The 20,778-nt window shown below is 35.8% G+C and overlaps 1 protein-coding gene across 4 annotated transcripts; it reads right to left on the reverse strand.

Moving 5' to 3' along the window:
* Positions 1-5,358: 5,358 nt before the first annotated feature.
* Positions 5,359-19,905, reverse strand: LOC125649916 (lysophosphatidylserine lipase ABHD12-like). 4 transcript variants are annotated; one of them, XM_048877779.2, is made up of 12 exons: positions 19,814-19,905; positions 17,933-18,061; positions 15,279-15,390; positions 15,014-15,130; positions 14,180-14,256; positions 13,456-13,585; positions 10,904-10,941; positions 10,615-10,694; positions 9,554-9,636; positions 8,048-8,126; positions 7,690-7,817; positions 5,359-6,159 (listed from the first exon to the last, which is right to left on the reverse strand). In XM_048877779.2, exons 2-12 carry the CDS (start codon positions 18,051-18,053, stop codon positions 6,132-6,134), a joined length of 993 nt encoding a protein of 330 aa, XP_048733736.2. In that variant the 5' UTR covers positions 18,054-18,061; positions 19,814-19,905; the 3' UTR covers positions 5,359-6,131. The 4 variants fall into 4 exon arrangements, with proteins under 4 accessions (XP_048733736.2, XP_048733737.2, XP_056021729.1 ...); XM_048877780.2 differs by having other exon boundaries at positions 17,933-18,289; positions 19,814-19,882; XM_056165754.1 differs by having other exon boundaries at positions 17,933-18,286; positions 19,814-19,868.
* Between the last annotated feature and the right edge of the window lie 873 nt (positions 19,906-20,778).

Here is a 20,778-nt window from a genome sequence, read left to right on the forward strand (position 1 = left end):
TTCTGACTGTATTCTCTTATTTATTACCTCCTATTGAAAAAGAAAGACATATTACTTTGCCTCTGTTGGTGGGTCAATAAATGAAATGTCAGACCATTGACTATAGAACTTTACATAATATTTGTCAAACTTCACATAAGGTGATTATTCATGACATCACAGGTATCTGAATTTTAATCAATAAATAAATATTAGTAGAAAAAAAAACTATTATCTATAAATATTTATAAATGGAGGTTTGTTTGGATTTTTTTTATGCTCCCTGAAAAATTTCAGGGGAGCATATACACCGTCATGTCTGTCCGTCCATCCATCCGAGCTCATATCTCCTAAACCTTTCATCAGAAATTGATTACAAATATTCATTGAGACAAGGACTTTTTTTAAAGTCTTTCAATATAATTTTGAAAAGATCATTCAACAGTTTTTTAATATGAAAGTTCCCCATCTCCTAAACCTTTCATCAGAAACTGATCATAATTGATCACAAATATTCCTTGAGTCAGGAGCAAGGTCATTTTGGAAAGGTCAAGGTCACTCAGAACATCTTGTATAATGAAAAAGTTCTTTATTTCAACAGTTTTTGAACAGATGTTGATCTTATATCACACAAATAAGTAATTGGGGAAATGGCTATCAGACAAAGGTCATTTTGTCAAAGTCTTTCAACATATACCTTCTAATATATGAAAAAGAAACTTTCATTATACCCCCCGCAACAAGTTGTGGGGGGGGGGGGGGGGGGGGGGTATACTGGAATCCGGCTGTCCGTCTGTAGACGCAATGGTTTCCGGGCTCTAAAGCATTATCCTTTCCACCTACTGTCACCATATCATATATATGGACTACCCATGGGATGAAGATGTTCCCTATCGATTTTGGGGTCCAAAGGTCAAGCGCACTGGACATCGAAGTAACAATATGGTTTCCGGGCTCTAAAGCATTATCCTTTCCACCTACCGTCACCATATAATATATATGGACTACCCATGGGATGAAGATGTTCCCTATCGATTTTGGGGTCCAAAGGTCAAGCGCACTGGACATCGAAGTAACAATATGGTTTCCGGGCTCTAAAGCATTATCCTTTCCACCTACCGTCACCATATCATATATATGGACTACCCATGGGATGAAGATGTTCCCTATCGATTTTGGGGTCCAAAGGTCAAGCGCACTGGACATCGAAGTAGCAATATGGTTTCCGGGCTCTAAAGCATTATCCTTTCCACCTACCGTCACCATATCATATATATGGACTACCCATGGGATGAAGATGTTCCCTATCGATTTTGGGGTCAAAAGGTCAAGCGCACTGGACATCGAAGTAGCAATATGGTTTCCAGGCTCTAAAGCATTATCCTTTCCACCTACAGTCACCATATCATACATATGGACTACCCATGGGATGAAGATGTTCCCTATCGATTTTGGGGTTCAAAGGTCAAGCGCACTGGACATCAAAGTAGCAATATGGTTTCCGGGCTCTAAAGCGTTATCCTTTCCACCTACAGTCACCATATCATACATATGGACTACCCATGAGATGAAGATGTTCCCTATCGATTTTGGGGTCAAAAGGTCAAAGGTCACGTGCACTGGACATCGAAGTAGCAATATGGTTTCCGGGCTCTAAAGCGTTATCCTTTCCACCTACAGTCACCATATCATATATATGGACTACCCATGGGATGAAGATGTTCCCTATCGATTTTGGGGTCAAAAGGTCAAAGGTCACGCGCACTGGATATCAAAGTAGCAATATGGTTTCCATTTAAATTCTTTAACGGCTTTTTTCATCGCATGGAGATGCTGTGTTCCTAGATACCTTTTGGATCATAATACTGAAGTTTTACCTATAACCAACACCCTTTGGGAGATTGGGGTAAGCAGGGGGTATTCTTAGTGAGCATTGCTCACAGTACCTCTTGTTTCAACAGTTATTGATCATTGTGCAAGTCATTCGTCATATGAAGTAGTTCATTGGTTAGATACAGTTCAGGGAGCATTCATTAGTTTTACTGATATTCTTGTTTCTTCTATTTATTGATTAAATTCAGACATCTGTGAAGACATTTACATGAATATTGAATTTCCAAGTTTGAATTACTAAGCATGATATACATGCAGTTGTTGCCCGACCTGTAACAGAGAATCTATTATACTAGCATAGACTGGCAGGTCATGACTAGTATATAGTACGGGCCAAAGAACTTGCTGTTAAGATTGTCCAATTAGTGGCTAGATAATACTTCCTCAAGATCACCAAACTTCATAGATACATTCACCAGGACTAGAAGATGACCCTTGGATTTCGGGTCAAAGGTTACATTGAATGCTTGGCACAATTTTATAGATAATGGTCTGGAATTGTCCGAGGTCCAGTAGCACGATAAAGATCCCTCCTTGAACAAAATCAGAGCATAGGCCCAAATTTTGCAGCCCTTCACTGGCAGTGGTGATGTCTCCATAGAAGTGAAAAATTCTCGAGAGGGACGTTAAATAATATACAATCAATCGAACCCTTTACACGAAACTTGATAGGCAGGTAGATCTAGAGTGACGCAGAATTTGTGACACCTTATAGTATTGAGTATTCACTATGTTAAAAGGGCTGGGGTGATAAACTGAAATATCAATTAACAGTCCTCTCATTTAGTGAATTATCAATCTGGAACCTTGTTTTGTTTTATCAACATAGAAAATTCTTCACCAGGCACTACAATAGCAGATTGTATTAGCAATACTTGGAATCGGACTGGTCGATTGTGTAGACAGCACAAAAGATGTTTTACAAAATTAGATATTGTGATATCAAGGCAACTGCATCAACATTTATAATGGCGTATATAAAACCTATTTAAAAAATATACAAAATGTTTGTGAAAAATAAAGGAAATCTATTGCATAATGGACTTGATAAATAATTCAATGAAAACAGAGTTTTTGCCCTTGGATTCAATATTTTGAGAAACATAATTGATTATTCATATGTAACTTAGACATTTCAAATATGTTATGGTAAACAAGATTTTTTACAATAACTATTGAAAGAGACCCCAACAAAATTTATGTTCCTGTCATGCATAAATCTTATTAAATCATTGACTTTGCGAAATCTTGCCACAGGAGGGTGGAACTACGTTAAATTAGTAATTTGCAGCGACTCTTAGAAACATGGGCCACATTGACCCTGCCATTGTTCAGATGTTCTGATTTTTAGAAGAATTTTTATCAATATTTTTTCCAATGAAAACTAATTTTGATCCATATTGTAGCCGTAAAGGATCACGACATAACTGCAAATAAATTCACATGTTCACATCATTCAACTCCAAGGTCAAAGTTCTCCGATAACAAGTTCTTGCCATAAAGAATATATATCAAAATATGAAAGCTCTACCTCAAAAATATGAGGGCAAGTCAATAGGTAACCAGCCTAACTTATTTCCGGTTGATATCCACCTCTTCTAATTTTATGTAATTGTCCTCTAGTGTGATGTACTTAGACCAATGGTGTTCAAGTGACATCAACCCAGAACTGAAAAAGTCAGGCTCCTTTCCATTGATCCACTCCTCAACTGCCGTCACAACTTCTTCATCAGACCAGAAATGACGTCCACGGATATACTTTTCCAAGTTTGGGAATAGGAAGAAGTCGCTAGGAACTAGGTCAGGCGAATAGGCAGGATGTGGTATTAATTCATATCCGTTTCACTCTACAGCATCCATTGCTACTTTGCAAGTGTGGACTCTCGCATTGTCCTGTTGCAGCAAAACACCTTTAGAGTTTACCTCGACGTTTTTCACAGATGGCGGTTCTCAGCTGGTCTAGCAAGTTTGCATAGTACACTCCAGTTATTGTACTTCTCATGGGTAAAAAGTCCAACATAATAACACCTTTTGCATCCAAATATATTGTGGTCAACACCTTGCCACCAGATGGTTGCATCTTGAACTTCTTTGGCATCGGGGACCCAGGCACTACCCACTGACGACTCCGAGCTTTATTCATGAACCCAAGTCTCATCTACAGTCACCAGACGCAAACAAATCATCTTTTGACCTAAAACGCTTCAACAAGGCACTGCATACTGATGCTCTGGTTGCCATTTGTTCATTGCCAAGAGATTTGGGGACCCAATGGACTGTTAGCATGCGTAAACCTAAACGATCATGTAAGATTGTTGAAACACTACCATGAGAAATGCCTAATGCTTGCGCTATTTCTTCCACCTGAATTCGCCTATCCGAGTATACCATATCCTTAACTTTTTTACACATTTCTTCATCAGTGGCATCCTCTGGGCGTCCAGACCTGGCTTCATCTTCTAAAGACCTTCTACCATGTTTGAATTCCCCTACCCAGAATTTAACCTGAGCATAATTAAGATGGTGCTTTAAAGACCCATAAACATCGGCTAACTCGCCGTATATTTTCTTACCTGTTTTACCTTTTAAATATGGTACTCAACTTTAGATGAAAAGCATGCCTTTGCACCACTAGCCATATTTGACATTCAATATCTTATTAAAGAATGACTTGATACATGTGCAATTTTGTACCCAGGTATAAAACATGTATTGAAACAAGGCATGAAAATTATGTAACCGTCTCAGTCAATCGGAAATGGGATAGGCTGGTTACTTATTGACTCGACCTTGTAGTTAAAGACATATTGAATAAGGTCATGTTTTTTTTTAATGTAGGTCAAACTCCCAAGGTCAAATACCATTGTGTCACAAGATCTTTCCATATTAAATAATCTATATAATACAAAATATGAAAGCTCTACCTAAAATGGTTCCAGATTGGCGGATTTAGATTTTTATTACATGTTTACTCATTTATCCAGTAGATATCGCCCAATACATAAATTTTAATTACCCTATGTTTTTGAACGCCGTTTGATGTCACAAATAAACGTCAATTTCACATAGTATGTTTACAAATTGTCAGGAAGCAAATTCCCCAACTATAAAGTAACATAAATGACTAACGGGGCTGGGGGTGTTAACATGTGATAAAAAGAATCTCCCATCAAATGTGGTTTGATATGATTTATATCCATTTTCTAGAAAACACGACACCCATTGAATTTAAATAATATGAAAATCACAATCCATGGGAGATCCTATATATACACACTACTGCAAAAATATTACAATGTCAAGGCTCATAATAAATAAAAGTATTATAAATATAAGCTTTATGTTATCTGATCATTATACCTACCCCAGATAGGGGCAGTCTCTGAATGACAGACATACAATACTGTAATCATGCAGCACTGACTGATGTCTGTAAACAACGCTATCCTTATCTTAATAATGTAGCAATATGAATAAAATCAAAGATTGGCATTATTCTACCAATTTATTTAGCTTGCAAAATATATCACAATATTTCTGCTAAATAATCCATTTTCACACTTTTTTCATACCTTCAATATATATATATCACACAAATATCACACACAAATATATTCATATTGATTTACGAAGATAACTTTAGCACAAGACAATAATCTCCACAAGCTGACAAATTCAAAAACTTGTAAATCATTTCACACTTGTAAATGATGCAAAATACAGATTACAGTGATTTGAAACATTAAGAAAAATAATTTAAAAACTGCTTTTATTTGAGAATGTGAAATAACGAGTGTGAAGATTAAAAAAAATTGCATAATGCTATCATAATCTTCAGTGGTCAAGCAGTCCAATGAGCAAGCCCAACAATACATGACCATGCAATCACTCTGGTTCTTTAATCCCAGATTTGCTAAACATTCTTCTAAATGCACATAAAAAAATAGCGAATAAAGATACATCTCTTATATAAACAAAATGAGAGTTATGCACCAGGCTGTTTCACCAGCTGTAACTGGGTTTTTTTTTTTTATCCCGCCCATTTCCTCACGAGTTAAATGTGTGCGATCCCTGAAAACTAGAAGCAACACCTGTTATGGACAAAGACACTGTAAATAACTAACCAATGTGGAACGACTATTAATACGAGATCAACGCAAACAAAAATGTGGAAAATGTTCAGAATTTGATCAAAGCCTTTCACATCAAATGAATGGTGTCCTGGATCAGCCGTAAACTTATTCTCTGCACTAGTTCTTTCATCTCTTCAAGGATGCCACAAAATTTCTGAAATTCAAAAAAGTCAAATCAAATTTTCCAAGCTTCCTGTTCATTTACACATACTATTCATTAATATCACATTTAATGTTTTCAAAGTTTATGTGCAATAGCAATGCCAGACCATCCCCTTTGTAAATTTACGAGTGAAAACCTCAAATTTCACATATTTTAATAATTTTCCTACACAAAATCATTGATGCCCCTCCAAAAGTCAATACTAGTAATATTATGGTTTTTAAAAAATCCGAATCTTCACTACTACATCAGTAGAAACTTTAACAATTTTTAGTTTTTCTGGTCTAGTGGTTCTTGAGAAAATTTCATACATATGCATATCCCTTCTTAACATCACTTTCCATATCCCCCTGTACAAGGAAAACGGCCCTTCATTTGAAGAAACGTACTTGATTCAAGAATGAGTTGGGCCAAGTTAGTTTAAATTGCCCTCATGGAAGAAATGGAGAACATGAAAATTAGATAGTGACAGGTGTCAACAGGCAAATTTTGAAACAAATGGCTCACTTGAGCTTTCCTACTTTAGGGAGCTAACAAGTTAGGTATTGAAAAAAGATTTGGCTTCTGTAAGGTCAAGTAAAATTAATTAGTAGATTATCATTCAAACTTCACAAAAAAATGGGGCGGGTGGGAGGATTTTATTTTTTATTTTTTATTTTTCGCCATGGTATTCTTGACCTCGAAAATGCCTTCTCTCATTGAGAAAAGGCTTTATAAATCATAATTTAAATGCGTATTTGGGTTTCTAAAAGGCAAAGTGAAACAAAGTATGTTTACAATACCGGACCAGACATAAAAATATCCGGAAATCGTAATTTTGAAAAATAAAAAAAATCAGGGCGGGGTGATTTTCGAGGGGCGGGCGGGAATGATAATCTGCTAATTAATTTTACTTGGCCTAACAAAACAGTAACTTCACTGTGAATGGTACTAAGGAAAAAATAAATTCTTTCTGACTCTGTATTTCATCACAATAACAAAACACTAGTTTTTCTTTGATATCTAAGAAATTCCTGGGATATTCTTTTCACCAGGACTGTTCCTTCACCCCAGATGGAAGTTTTTGGTGGTCCAACAACCCTTCACCTCAAATTCTGCGTATATATCATCTTTTATATCTTATTACGCAATTCACAATTCCATATTTTCTATGTCCAAGAATCATAACTCAACAAAAAAATCAATGGACTGGAACAAAATTTGATCTTGATCTGTAACTTGTCATGATAAAGCAATGTACCAAATATTACCGTGGTAAATGAACATCTGGATAAAACATGTAAAAAAACTGATTGGCCAGACTGACACATAGACCGCCTGACAGAGCGCAAACCTTAAGTACTGTCCGACTTCGCCGGTAAGGGACTAACAAGCTTAAATGACAAATTGTGGACAGACTGAACTTTATGAGTAAACAAGCCTCATCCATTTCATAGGAAAGGCCTGAGGTGTTCCAGGTGAAACAAGCCTCATCCATTTCATAGGAAAGGCCTGAGGTGTTCCGGGTGAAACAAGCCTTACACAACATGCTGTAGAAGTTCAGGACTTTTGTATAATCCATTGTGGCCATATTGGTGTTTCTTGTCAAAGGACACAAAGTGAATGTCAGTGCTGGTCACCTCACAAACTCTTCTGGCCTCTTTGTGAAGCTGTTGAATAGAAATTTGTTAGAATTAACATAAGCATGTCATAGAAACTTTTTGAATCACTGGTCCATTGTAGCAGATGTGGACATTGGCCTGAACAGCTCACTGGTTTAATTGTGGCTGAATTCTAAATTTGGGAATGCTTAACTTTACCAGACAAACACACAGGCAAATAGGTAGATAGTCCTTATTCTGTAAAATAGCAACCCAGAAATGAATATTAGAAGACTTACCCGTTCACCAAGTTCATGGGGAATGGTGAAGTCATCTTCTGCATGAAGAAGTAAAATTGGGATGGTAACACTCGCAATACTGAAATAAGTACGTGTTTGAGTATTATATATATATATATATCATATTCTCAGGAAATCATTCTACACACAGGGTATTTAAATTTAGAGAGTCAGTGGTGGCTTACAGAGCAAAAGTACTGTGTCAGGGATGTCAACTGTGTGCATTTTGTTCTAATCACAGAAACAAAATAGATAAGAAGCCCCTGTGTTCTAATATGCAAAGCAGATGTGATCTACCACAAAGTAAAGGCTAAAATCTACCACAAAATAAAGGCTAAAGTCTACCACAAAGTATAGGCTAAAATCTACCACAAAGTAAAGGCTAAAATCTATCACAAAATAAAGCCTAAAATCTATCACAAAGAATAAGCTAAAATCTACCACAATGTATAGGCTAAAATCTACTACAAAGTAAAGGCTAAAATCTACCACAAAGTAAAGGCTAAAATTTACCACAAAGTATAGACTAAATCTACCACAAAGTATAGACTAAATCTACCACAAAGTAAAGGTTAAAATCTGCCAAAAAAGGTTAAAATTTACTACAAAATAAAGGTTAAAATCTACCACAAAATAAAGGCTAAAGTCTACCACAAAGTAAACGGCTAAAATCTACCACAAAGTAAAGTCTAAAATCTACCACAAAGTAAAGTGTAAAATCTACCATAAAGCATAGGCTAAAATCTACCACAAGGTATAGGAAATCTACCACAAAGTAAAATCTAAAATCTACCACAAAGTAAAGGCTAAATCTACCACAAAGAAACGGCTAAAATCTACCACAAAGTATAGGCTAAAGTCTACCACAAAGTATAGGCTAAAATCTATCACAAAGTATAGGCTAAAATCTACCATAAAGTATAAGCTAAAATCTACCACAAAGTATAGGCTAAAATCTATCACAAAGTGAAAGCTAAAATCTACCACAAAGTAAAGGCTAAAATCTACCACAAAGTATAGCTAAAATCTACCACAAAATAAAGGCTAAAGTCTACCACAAAGTAAAGGCTAAAATCTACCACAAAGTAAAGGCTAAAATCTATCACAAAATAAAGCCTAAAATCTACCACAAAGAATAGGCTAAAATCTAACACAAAGTAAAGGCTAAAATCTACCACAAAGTATAGACTAATATCTACCACAAAGTAAAGGCTAAAATCTACCACAAAGTATAGACTAATATCTACCACAAAGTAAAGGCTTAAATCTATCACAAAGTATAGGCTAAAATCTACCACAAAGTAAAGGCTAAAATCTTCCACAAATGTTTTGTTTATTGTGCAACATGAATACAATATCAAATGAAATATTTCACCAAATGAAAAAAAAATCATTTTACATTTGAAAAATAACATGAGGCATCATCTCTGAGTATATCAAACTATAGAGAATGGAATTGGAAAAAAATGACTACCCTGGCTACAAAAATCTGTTACGGTAACTTACTTTTCATCGGATTTAAAATGCAGACCAATTCTATCGAAGGCACTTAATATGGCCCAGTCGAACCATGGAAGGAATCTAAACAACTGAAAAGAAAAATATCTCCAACTCAGTATGTATGTACTCAGTTGGAAAAAAGAATAGACATGAAGTTGAATATTTATATATCCTATGTTTTTACTTTCATTATCTTTACAAATTGTAAGGATAACCATTTCCTCATGAATGAGTTGTAGTTGTAAACAATGTGCGTATGAATACAGAACTACTCAATAAATATAGTTCATCTATTTCAACGGCTGGGAATTCCAACAGAAATGAAAGTAGAATGTAAATATAAGAAATAAATTTTTGAACAATACATGAGGGTATGAACTGCAATCCAGCATATGTTTCAGTGCTAACACGCAACATGAAGTATGCTGGCAAAAAACATCGCACAGTTCAATACCCTCCTAAATTTTCAAAATTGAAATTCATTTCTCAAATTCATTCAACAAGAAAACAATCTAATAGTATCAATAATATAATTGAAGTCTGATAAAAACTAGGTGTTCAAGGAATATGTACATGGAAAGAAGGATGGACATGTAAATAAACATGAACACATGTGTAGCGGTCAGGCGGGTTCGATCGCCGGTGGCCAGTTAGCTCAGTTGGTAGAGCACCTGACTAGAGATTCAGGGGGCCCCAGGTTCGAATCCCAGTCTGGTCTGTTGTATTTTCTCCCTTCCTGTTACACATGTAAATAAACATGAACACACGTAAATAAACATGAACACCTTGAGTGACCTTTGTTTGAAAGGCATTTGTCAATTACTTATTTGTGTGATATATGATCAATACCTGTTCAAAATTGTTGAAATAAGGAACTTTTTCTTTATATAAGGTATATGAGTTACCTTGACCTTTCTAAAACGACCTTAGTCCAAAAGTCCCTGTCTCAGGGAATATTTGTGATAAATTATGATCAATTTCTGATGAAATGTTTAGCAGATATGAGCCCGGATGGACAGACAAACACGGCAGTGCCTATTTTAAGTTGGCTGAATGCTCATACTTACAGTAGAAAATGGGTGGAGTTTTGATACGTGTTTCAGATTAGTGAATGGGGCCTGTAGAATGAGACCATCTGGAGGTTCACCTGAGAGAATAAAATCAGTTCCTTCAATATAACACCATCCTCACAAGTCAAGGTTTTGGGATTACGTACTGTGGAGAGTATGTAATCACAAAACCTTGACTTGTGAGGATGATATAACACATACACTGAATGTTTTTTGTTCATATAGACTTATAAAGTAATGAAAATAGAAATAGATATTTACTTGAATGTTCCAAAAGTTTACCTACCATTTTCACAAAGTTGTTTTGTCAGTTTTGTTCCAATACTGAAACAGAAATGACAATTCCATGAACAGTGCTCTCTCTGAAAATATTGCTCTGTGAGAAAAGGCTTTAAGGACAAATAAAGTTCATACCTATGGAGTATTAAAAATAACTCAATTGAGAATCAATCCACTTTGATTTGCATGTGATTGAAAACAATTTCTATTTCAATCATCTTTAGAAAGGTGAAGATAACGAACAGATATCAATCTCATAACTCCTATAAGCAATACAAAATAGAAAGTTGGGCAAACACAGATCCCTGGATATACCAGAGGTGGGATCAGGTGCCTAGGAGGAGTAAGCATCCCATGTCAACCGGCCACACCTGCTCTGAGCCCTATATCTTGATCAGGTAAACAGAGTTATCCATAGTCAAAATCAGTGTGCCAAGATCGGCCTAACAATCAGTATGAAACAAGTCAGATAGCATTTGAAAGTTAAGTAGCTAATTTGCTGTTGATATTGATTTTCAATAAAATATCTAAGTATGAAGCAAAAGTAGATGACTCTGTTGTGTCTTTTATTTCGAGCTCACAGAGATATATCAAATCGACAATCACATATGAATGAAAGTTATTATTGTTAATAGATAAAATGTCGTCAATATATCTAAATATCGTATTGACGGCCACAGCAAAAGATTTTTTCTTCTCACATAGGAGATTTTGAATAAATTCTGCTTCATAAGAATATAACAAGAGGCCCATGGCCTACATCACTCACCTGAGTCACCTTGGCCCATATCTGAAGACTTTCCATATATATTTGCATGTAAAACTTTACTACCTATTGTGGCCCCAACCTACCCCTGGAGGCCATGATTTTTACAGACTTGATTCTGCACTATGTCAGAAAGCTTTCATGTAAATGTCAACTTCTTTGGCCCAATAGATTTTTAAAGATTTCCCCTATATATTTCTATGTAAAACTTTGATCCCCTATTGTGGCTCCAACCTACCCCCGGGGGCCATGATTTTAAGAAACTTGAATCTGCACTGTGTCAGGAAGCTTTCAGGTAAATTTCAGATCTGGTTCAGTGGTTCTTGAGAAGAAGATTTTTAAAGATATTCCCTATATAATACTATGTAAATCTTTGATTCCCTGTTGTGGCCCCAACCTACCTCTGGGGGCCATGATTTGAACAAACTTGAATCTGCACTGTATTAGGAAGCTTTCATATAAATGTCAGCTCCTCTGGCCCAGTGTTTCTTAAGAAGATTTTTAAATGACCCTACCCTAATTTTGCATTTTTGTTATTATCTCCCCTTTGAAGGAGAAATGGCCCTCCATTTGAACAAACTTGAAAACCCTTCACCCAACGATGCTTTGTGCCAAGTTTGGTTGAAATTGACCAAGTGGTTCTGGAGAAGATGAAAATGTGAAAAGTTTACAACAACAACGACAACGCCGACAGACAACGGACAAATTTTGATCAGAAAAGCTCACTTGAGCCTTCGGATCAGGTGAGCTAAAAACATGTCAGCTAACAAAGGAGCACAATTTGAGTCCATGGGAATTCAAACAGACTGTTGGAAGATATTGTCAATAATGAACTCCAGTATAGTTTAGCATATAAACAAGATGTGTTTGTGAAACACAAATAATGGCCAATTCCAAAGATGGCCAAGGTCACAAGGACAAATATCTTGGTACCAGTAGAAAGGTCTTGTCACAAGAAATGCTTATGTGCAATATGAAAGCTCTAATATTTACCATTTAGAAGTTATGACCAATGTCAATTCTTTTAAAAGTAGGTAAGATGTCAAGGTCAAAAGGTTTAGTACCAATGGAAAGGTCTTGTCACAAGAAATACTCATGTGAAATATTAAAGCCCAATCACTTACTGTTCAAAAGTTATTAGCAAGGCTAAAATTTTCAAAAAAGTAGGTCAAACTCCAAGGTCAAGGTCACAGGGTCAAAAATGTTGGTACCCACGGAAATTTATAGTCACAAGAAATACTCATGTGAAATATCAAAGCTCTAGCTCTTACTGTTCAAAAGTTACTAGCAAGGTTAAAGTTTTCAAAAAGTAGGTCAAATTCCCAGGTCAAGGTCACAGGGTCAAAAATGTTGGTATCCACAGAAAGATCTTGTCACAAGGAATACTCATGTCAAATATCAATGCTCTATCACTTATTGTTCGAAAGTTATTAGCAAGGTTAAAGTTTTCAAAAAAGAGGTCAAACTCCAAGGTCAAGGTCACAGGGTAAAAAATGTTGGTATTCACGGAAAGGTCTTGTCATAAGGAATACTCATGTGCAATATCAAAGCTCTATCACTTACTGTTCAAAAGTTATTAGCAAGGTTAAAGTTTCAGCCAGAATGACAGAATTACAGAATGATAGACAGGACAAAAACAATATGCCCCCTGATCTTCAATCTCGGGGGCATAACAATAACTCTATACTATCACTTTCAATCATTTATATCTCGCAGTTGATGATTAATAAAATATATTTCACCTCAGGCAAAGCTGAATGATTACAGAGATACACTATGTGATTAACACTTACCCTGTTCCTAAGGAGTGTCCCCATATCACGACCGGAACCTCGCCAGAACGTTTCCTAATCCATCTATACAGAAAGTACGAATCAGCGACCACACCATCTTCTGACGGAAAACCAGTAGAGTCTCCAAAACCTACAGTTCAATACAAAACCAGTACAATCTCTAAAACCTACAGTTCAATACAAAACCAGTACAATCTCTAAAACTTACAGTTCAATACAAAACCAGTACAATCTCTAAAACCTACAGTTCAATACAAAACCAGTACAATCTCTAAAACCTACAGTTCAATACAAAACCAGTACAATCTCTAACACATACAGTTTATTACAAAACCAGTACAATCTCTAAAACCTACAGTTCAATACAAAACCAGTACAATCTCTAAAACCTACACTTTATTACAAAACCAGTACAATCTCTAAAACCTACACTTTATTACAAAACCAGTACAATCTCTAAAACCTACACTTTATTACAAAACCAGTACAATCTCTAAAACCTACACTTTATTACAAAACCAGTACAATCTCTAAAACCTACACTTTATTACAAAACCAGTACAATCTCTAAAACCTACACTTTATTACAAAACCAGTACAATCTCTAAAACCTACACTTTATTACAAAACCAGTACAACTCCAAAAATCAGTTGTTTGTTTGACTCTGACTACATCAGTGAAAGCTGTTCAGAACAGCGAACAAAATCTACACGATACACGTACCTCTGTAGTCCAGTGCCACCACGTGATAGTTCAATTTACAGAGTAGCTTCATTAACTCTACTCTGTGTGGCTGAGCTCTGGAGAAAAAAATGGTAGCAAATTTAGTTAATTTAAGGAAATTAAGAAATGAATCTTACAATTATTTTCTTGATGCAGGTATCAACAGGACAATTGGACGGATTTATCACTGCACTGCACGCACTGATGAAGTTTTCCATCCAATTTTCCCTATGATACCGCCATCAAGAAAAGAATTATAAGATTCATTTCTTATCATTTAAATATTTCAAAACACTGAGTTTAAATAATAAAACATGATTTTGTTTTCAATTTCATATGACATATCAATACACAACATGCAGTCTTTGATGCAGAAATCAAACAAATTTTTCAGCCTATCAAAACTGCCGTAATTTCATCAAGACAATAAATATTTTTCAAAATGATAAACATGGAAAGCATAGATATTACTTTTAAAATTACATTGTTAGTTTTCATCATTCTTACACGTTGTATTCTAAAACTTGATTGATGAAACGTGAAGATAACGAACAGTGATATATCTCCGAAATTCCATAAAGAATACAAATTTTAAATCAAAATTAGGGCAAACACAGACCCCTGGACTCACTGGAGGTGGAACTAGGTGCCTAGGAGGGTAAGCATACCCTACTGACCGGTCACACTCGCCGGTGATACAGTGTATATTTAATAAAAATGTGATTCAATCATGTGGATTAGAATTAAACTAAAGATGTACGTGAAGTCTTAATGTGACAAGTTTTAAACTCTCCTGTGCATGCTCTGAAACACACATGTTCCTTTGAAATATACCTTGAGGAAGAGTTTCCATGGAGATACAGAATTATAGGGTTTCCCTCTTGCAACTTCTTTTCCCAAAATCCATCATTACTATCAATTTGGTCACCTGAATTTTCAGGTAAGGCATGCCTAGTCAACACAAAGATATATAAATAAAAGATATGTAATAAAGAAATATACATGCAATTCTAAAAGTTACATTACATCATTAATGTGATGATTTCTTATTGGACAATTTTTACTTATACAAACTGCTTGTATCATTTCAAAGTTTTACCAAACTCCAATGGTACTTTCTTCATCAACATCAAGGTAGAAATTTCTGGTGTTCTTTAATCCAAAGCTTTCTGGCTTTTTCAGGTCTTTGAAGACTACTTTAGGGTGTTCCACTAAAATGTAGTAAAACAAGAGGCCCATGGGCCACATCGCTCACCTGAGTCACCTTGGTCCATATCAGAAGACTTTCCATATATATTTGCATGTAAAACCGTAGTCCCTATTATGGCCCCAACCTACCCCTGGAGGCCATGGTTTTTCCAAACTTGAATCTACACTATGTCAGAAAGCTTTCATGTAAATGTGAACTTCTTTGGCCCAATGGTTCTTGAGAAGAAGATTTTTAAAGATTTTTCCTATATATTTGTAAGCAAAACTTTGATCACCCCTTGTGGCCCCATCCTACCCCCAGGGGCCATGATTTGAACAAACTTGAATCTGCACTACGTCAGAAAGCTTTCATGTAAATATCAGCTTTTCTGGCTCAGTGGTTCTTGAGAAGACGATTTTTAAAGATTTTCCCTATATATTTGTATGTAAAACTTTGATCCCCTACTGTGGCACCATCCGCCCCCCGGGGGCCATCATTTTAATAAACTTGAATCTGCACTATATCAGAAAGCTTTCATATAAATCTCAGTTTTTCTGGCTCAGTGGTTCTTGAGAAGAAGATTTTTAAAGATTTTCCCTATATATTTGTATGCGCAGTTGTGTTAAGTAGGGCCATAGAAATATGTCAGGAAAAAAGCGTTAATAAACAGATCAATTTGTGACAAATTCTGTAAACACAACCCTTTTATACAAAAACAATATGTATATATCATTAAGTGCATACTGACCTCTTATATATTTTTCACCAGACCGACAGTCTCTACATCAACTTTGTATCATGTGATCAAATATCAAGATAAAAACGTATCGTGTATGTATAAATCGTGGAATTGGCACGATATCCAGATATTAATGCAAGTTGAAGTTAATATAACTTCAAAGCATATTGATTCCTTAATTTGAAAAGTGCTGAGAGCAAGTTTATTGTGACTTGTAACATGTCTAATTTTTGCATTGAATATGCAAGATGCAGCGATTTTTGCACATACGAAGTTGAATCTAGCCTGAAAAACATATTTTCTGTTGAAGCCAGAACTTGCTCCCCTAACTTTCTTCTGGCACTGAAGTTCACAGGTCACATAAATCAAACATCTTTCACTTAAAAACCTCGGGGTGTCGTGCCAATGATAAAAATCTTATGTACGGAAACCCTGTTTATGCAAATGAGTCCATTGTGAAAGTAACTATACGTGTAGATTAGGGGCGATATCAAGATCACAATATGATATGGATATTACTTTAGCATGTATGCTATATAAAGAAGAAATTGAAACTTTTTCAATATCAAAGAGAATTAATATAACCCATTTGACAGAAACTTTTATGCGATTGCAGTTTACCGTTTGACAGCGGTGGTAAATAACGAAACAATATTTTGACATTTCCAACCACAAAAGGACTGTAGATATGTACGTCATGACGTATTTTTCATTGTGACGTTGTGCAATGTGCCAGTGCGGTAAAGTATATTTATGTACAGCATTGGTATTAAAAAATTTATGGGGAAAGCCTTAACTCAACCGCGTGTAAAACTTTGATCCCATTGTAGCAACATCCGACCCTCGGGGGCCATCATTTTAACAAACTTGAATCTGCACTATCTCAGGAAGCTTTCATGTAAATCTCAGCTTTTCTGGCTCAGTGGTTCTTGAGAAGAAGATTTTTAAAGATTGTCCCTATATATTTGTATGTAAAACTTTGATCCCCTATTGCGGCCCCATCCTACCCCCAGGGACCATGATTTTAACAAACCTAAATCTGCACTATATCAGAAAGCTTTCATGTAAATCTCAGCTTTTCTGGCTCAGTGGTTCTTGAGAAGAAGATTTTTAAAGATTTTCCCTATATATTTGTATGTAAAACTTTAATCCCCTATTGTGGCCCCATCCGACCCCCGGTGACCATGATTTTAACAATTTAGAATCTGTACTATATCAGGAAGCTTTCATATAAATCTCAGCTTTTCTGGCTCAGTGGTTCTTGAGAAGAAGATTTTTAAAGATTTTTCCTATATATTTGTTTGTAAAACTTTGATCCCCTATTGTGGCCCCATCCAACCCCCGGGGGCCATGATTTTAACAATTTAGAATCTGCACTACCTAATAAAGCTTATCTTTAAATTTTATCTTTTCTGGCCCAGTGGTTCTTGATAGGATGATTTTTTAATGACCCTACTCTATTTTTACCTTTTCTTGATTATCTCCCCTTGGAAGGTGGCCTGGCCCTCTATTTTAACAATTTAGAATTCCCTTTACCTAAGGATGTGTTGTGCCAACTTTGGTTGAAATTGGCCCAGTGGTTTTTGAGAAGAAGTCAAAAATGTTAAAAGTATACAGACGGACGGACGCCAGAATACGGGTGATCAGAAAAGCTCTCTTGAGCTTTTAGCTCAGGTGAGCTAAAAATACTAATAATTACGACACAGATGTTCTCATGAGAGAGAGACAGAGACAGAGAGAGAGAGAGAGAAACAGAGAGAAAGAGAAACAAAGAGATAGAGACACAGAGAGAGAAACAGAGGAGAAAGAGAAAACAAGGACATACCAAAGTGAAGAAACACAATTTTGTGAGCAATCCATGGAAATAACCTCACGATGAAGGGAAGCAACACATAAATGACACACAGTCCTCCTCCACTCCATGCAAAAGTTCCCAAAAGATCCATTAATGACCCTTACATAGAAAAATAATGCATTGCATCAGCGAGTAATCAATTAAGCAAGTACAAACAGGCACATAGTAATGGGAATATCATCGTGGTCATCCAACTCAACTTAATACAAAGTAAATTATCCTAATGCCTGCATTCAGTGGATATACAACGTAAATTATCCTAATGCCTGCATTCAGTGGACTGATTTGCTTATTTACAGCTAGTCTGCTTGGTTGTCTATGTTTCTGCTGAAAAAAAATCACATTAAATTTACTCATCATGAAGAAAATGTAGACTTTCTTGTTGGTAGTCATTTAAAACCTCAATAACAGATATCTCAGCAACAAATGACCTCAATAACAGACATCTCAGCAACAAATGACCTCAATAACAGACATCTCAGCAACAAATGACCTCAATAACAGACATCTCAGCAACAAATGACCTCAATAACAGACATCTCAGCAACAAATGACCTCAATAACAGACATCTCAGCAACAAATAACCTCAATAACAGACATCTCAGCAACAAATGACCTCAATAACAGACATCTCAGCAACAAATGACCTCAATAACAGATATCACAGCAACAAATGACCTCAATAACAGATATCTCAACAACAAATGACCTCTATAACATATATCTCAGCAACAAATGACCTCAATAACAGATATCTCAACAACAAATGACCTCAATAACAGATATCTTAGCAACAAATGACCTCAATAACAGGTATCTCAGCAACAAATGACCTCAATAATAGATATCTTAACAACAAATTACCTCAATAATAGATATCTCAACAACAAATGACCTCAATAATAGATATCTCAACAACAAAAGACCCCAATAATAGATATCTCAACAACAAATTACCTCTATAACATATCTCAGCTTGATTTTACTTTGATGTCACAGTGATAGTTTGATTGATGCCTACAATACATTAGTCAGAATATCTCGACCTAGTCAATTATCTTACCGAGATAATGTGGACGGCATTCCAAAATCTACAGTAGATGATCAAGTGTGCATTTGCCATTTCATATATTTTCTTTTTACTATATATATAATGCATGCAAACATGCATGCATTATCATTTTATTGAAAACTAAATTATCTAAAATTTAAGATCAAGTTTCCTCGACATGTCAGATTATCACAATCAGTTTACTTTTATTTTCAAGTCAACCTTTGATTTATTTCAATGTACCAAGCTCTGGTCAACTCAGTGTGCCTGGTCATCACCATACAAATGATGGATCATGCTATACTAGCTGACTAATACAGACATGTCAATTAATTCAATTATCTGAAAACTTACAGCTTCAAAATTGAATAGTCAATATTACAACTTCTGTAAATACATTTATGTGCCACAGGCTCTCGACGTTTTAATTATATATATATAGATCTATAGGCCTATAATTTAAAAAAATGTCTTCCTGTAAATAAACTATATATACATATAGGATAAGACATTTTTTTCCTCATGTGTATTTGATTAAAACGTCGAGAGCCTGTGATATCTGCCTGTTATATATGATATGACTACGGAAGAAGAAAATTCGGACTAACACTAAGTTATTGTTAGTTCGAATTTTCTGTTTCCGCTGTCAAACTTAGTAACGTTAGTTTTGTAAATAAAAACGTATGCGCAAATATCCCAACTAAAGCGTACGACTAAACCATGGATGTTTTTCATCTAAAACAATTTTTTTATAAAAAGAATCAAGTCCAAAAACAAGATTATGAACATATTACAATACCAAGCAACCGGCTAGATCTACGAAATCCGTCCCTGCTCGAATCTACTTTCACTTTCAAGTAAAATAGAGTTACCCTCCTTTCACTGCGCACTTATCGAAGGGGCGTTTCCAAATAAACAACTGGGGTTGCAGTCGGGTTTCGTTCGCCTGGTTGAGTATAGATTCGTTTCCTTATTATTGTAATCTTTTCTTTGGGTTAATCAGGGGTATGTAATTAAAAATATTAGTCATGGGGCTAGTGGTAGTAACAAAGTTACTAGGGCATAGCCCAGATCGTCGGTTAGCGCGTATAGCGCCGTGAACTATACTGACAGTAATATATTACAAAAGCCAGTGGCGTAGCTAGGTTTGAAACATTTGTAAGCATTTGTATTTTCTGAAAATCGGTATAAAATCCAGTGAAATCCTGTGTATTTCTATGTATTCCTGTGTATTAAATCTAAAGAATAACACAAGGTTTTAAGTTGACATGTTTATTAAAGAACAATGGTACAAGCATAGAACAATGCAAAACAGTTCAATAAGCATAAAAACAGTTCAATAAGCATAACAGTTCAAGCACAGTCCATTACTTTCTGCTGAGTTTCTTCTTCTTTTTTGACGGTTCTTCAGTAGGTGCGGGCGGATTCCACATCTCTAACGGTTTGTATTCTCTCTTCACAGGGGGTTTTGAGCCAGGTACGGGCCCAATCATCGCATCTATCTCCGGTTGTTCTTTTGGACACTCACTAATCCAGTGTCCTATTTTTCCGCATTTGTAGCAAGGATCCTTTTGTTTGGTTTTCTTGCTGGTCTGTTGAGAATCTGCTGACCTCGATTTCTTACTGGTCTGCGGATAATCTGTTTTCTGTGGGCAATCCGGCGACCAATGTCCTGTTTCTCCACACGTGTAGCACGGGTTAGCAGTGTAATCTGGAGTGTATTCCTTCCTAGGTTTTTTAGAAGTCAGCTCTTCCATCTTCTTC

This window comes from Ostrea edulis, chromosome 5, assembly GCF_947568905.1.
Source record: "Ostrea edulis chromosome 5, xbOstEdul1.1, whole genome shotgun sequence".
Taxonomy (NCBI): Eukaryota; Metazoa; Mollusca; class Bivalvia; order Ostreida; family Ostreidae; genus Ostrea; species Ostrea edulis.